The 1,900-nt window shown below is 62.5% G+C and overlaps 1 protein-coding gene across 1 annotated transcript; it reads right to left on the bottom strand.

Annotated features, from left to right (window-relative positions):
• Positions 1-491: 491 nt before the first annotated feature.
• On the bottom strand, positions 492-1,667 carry PDHA2 (pyruvate dehydrogenase E1 subunit alpha 2; the record flags this gene model as incomplete). The annotated part of the gene is made up of 1 exon (XM_081145236.1): positions 492-1,667. One exon carries the CDS (start codon positions 1,665-1,667, stop codon positions 492-494), a length of 1,176 nt encoding a protein of 391 aa, XP_081001362.1.
• Between the last annotated feature and the right edge of the window lie 233 nt (positions 1,668-1,900).

The raw sequence follows: 1,900 nt of genomic DNA, 5'->3' as shown, positions 1-1,900 counted from the left end.
ATCAGAAAATGAAACTCAGGAACAACCAATCACAAACCTGGGCCAACTAGGCTTTGTTAAATAAGACAACCACTTAATCGATAGCCAATCAAATGGTTTCCTTGCTCTGCTTACTTATTAAAACCCCTCCCCTAGCTCCTGTTGGAGGGGCGCCCCTAACTGCCTTTAGTTGGGCACTGCCCGATTCTAACCAACCCTTGAAAATGTTAATGTGCTTCATTATCTTTTAAACGACTAAATGTTGAACTTCATAGCATCTTTAATGCAACGATGTACAACTGCTTGTAATATCCCTTTTGATTCGGTGTACACTGTTTCTCTTTTCATCTCTTTTAACAGACTCTTAAGGATAACAATTTCTTTCCATAAAACTTACAAGACTCTTCTGGATTTTATTGATTCTTTCTTAACAAAACTGGGCACGCCGAGGCTTACAGTTGACGCTGACCGTCCCTTCGAGGGACTAACAATAACCCTTTCAGAGCCTCCCTCTAACTGACGGACTTCAACTTGATCCAGGGATTCGTGCCGCGCACCTCAAAGGGCGGGTGGTCGCTGTAGATGTGATGGGCAAGCTCCTCCAGAGGCGGCTCGGGCTCGGTCGTAGCAAACTGGGCCGCGTCGTCGATTTCTTTCCTCACCTCGGCGTCCACGTCCTTCAGCTCCTCGGCGCCCGCGAGCCCGCCGCTGACCATCTTGTCGCGGAGCAGCATGATGGGGTCGCTCTTGCGCCGCACGCCCTGCACCTCCTCGCGCGCGCGGTAGCTGACGCCCGGGTCGCTCATGCTGTGGCCGTGGTAGCGGTAGGTCTGCAGCTCCAGCACCAGGGGGCCCCGCCCCGCCCGGCAGTAGTCGGCCGCGAACCTCGCCGCCTCCCGCACGCACAGCACGTCCATGCCGTCCACCCGCAGCCCGGGGATGAAGTGGCCTCTCGTGTAGTAGTCGGTGCTGGCCGCCGCCCTCTCCGCGGCCGTCCCCATGCCGTAGAGGTTGTTCTCGCAGATGAAGACGCACGGCAGCTTCCACAGGGCCGCCATGTTGTAGGCCTCGGCGAGCTGGCCCTGGTTGGCGGCGCCGTCCCCGTACAGGGTCAGGCAGATCTCGCCGCTCCCCTGGTACTTGCAGGCCAGCGCGATGCCGGCCCCCAAGGGCCCCTGCGCGCCCACGATGCCGTTGCCGCCGTAGAAGCGCTCGCAGTACATGTGCATGGAGCCGCCCTTCCCCTTGGCGCAGCCGGCGCGGCGGCCCGTCAGCTCGGCCAGGATGGCGCGAGCCGACAGCCCGCGCGTGTAGCACAGGCCGTGCGCGCGGTAGGACGTGATGACGTGGTCGCCGCGCCGGATGGCGGCCTCCAGGCCCACGCAGCAGGCCTCCTGCCCGTCGCACAGGTGGCAGAAGCCGCGGATGAATTTCTGCTTGTACAGCTGGTCCGCCCGGGCCTCCAGGCGGCGAATGGCCCGCATCGTCCTGTAGTAGCGCAGCCCATCCTCGCGGGTGAGCAGCGCGGTGGCCGGGGGACCCTCTTCCAACCGGTAAAGGTCACACCGCTTAATCTCAAACGTCGCGTCCTTGGAATAGCTGCAGGACGCCCCCAGCACGCTGCCCGCCGGCTTCGGGGCGGCGCCCGAGCGCACGCGGGACACGGCGGCGGCCAGCAGCTTCCTCATGGAGCCTGCGGGCCGCCCAGGCGCCTCCCAACCGCCCGCAGCGCGCTGGGCGCGTGGCCCCCGCACGTGGCGTCACAATGGCGCGCGGGTGACGGGCGCGTCCTGCGCCCCGTGGGCCGCTGGCCGCCAGCCGCCAGCCTGCGCGTTTGCGGGGCCTTCCAGCTGTAAAATGCCGTTTGACCGGGTGACCCCACTCCTTGGATTCTATCCTAAGAAACGCCAAACGCCAGTCA

The sequence above is a fragment of the Miniopterus schreibersii genome (genome assembly GCF_964146895.1).
Source record: "Miniopterus schreibersii genome assembly, chromosome: 1".
NCBI lineage: Eukaryota > Metazoa > Chordata > Mammalia > Chiroptera > Miniopteridae > Miniopterus > Miniopterus schreibersii.
Note: the sequence above shows the minus strand (reverse complement) of the source record. Positions and strands in the feature narration are given on the sequence as shown.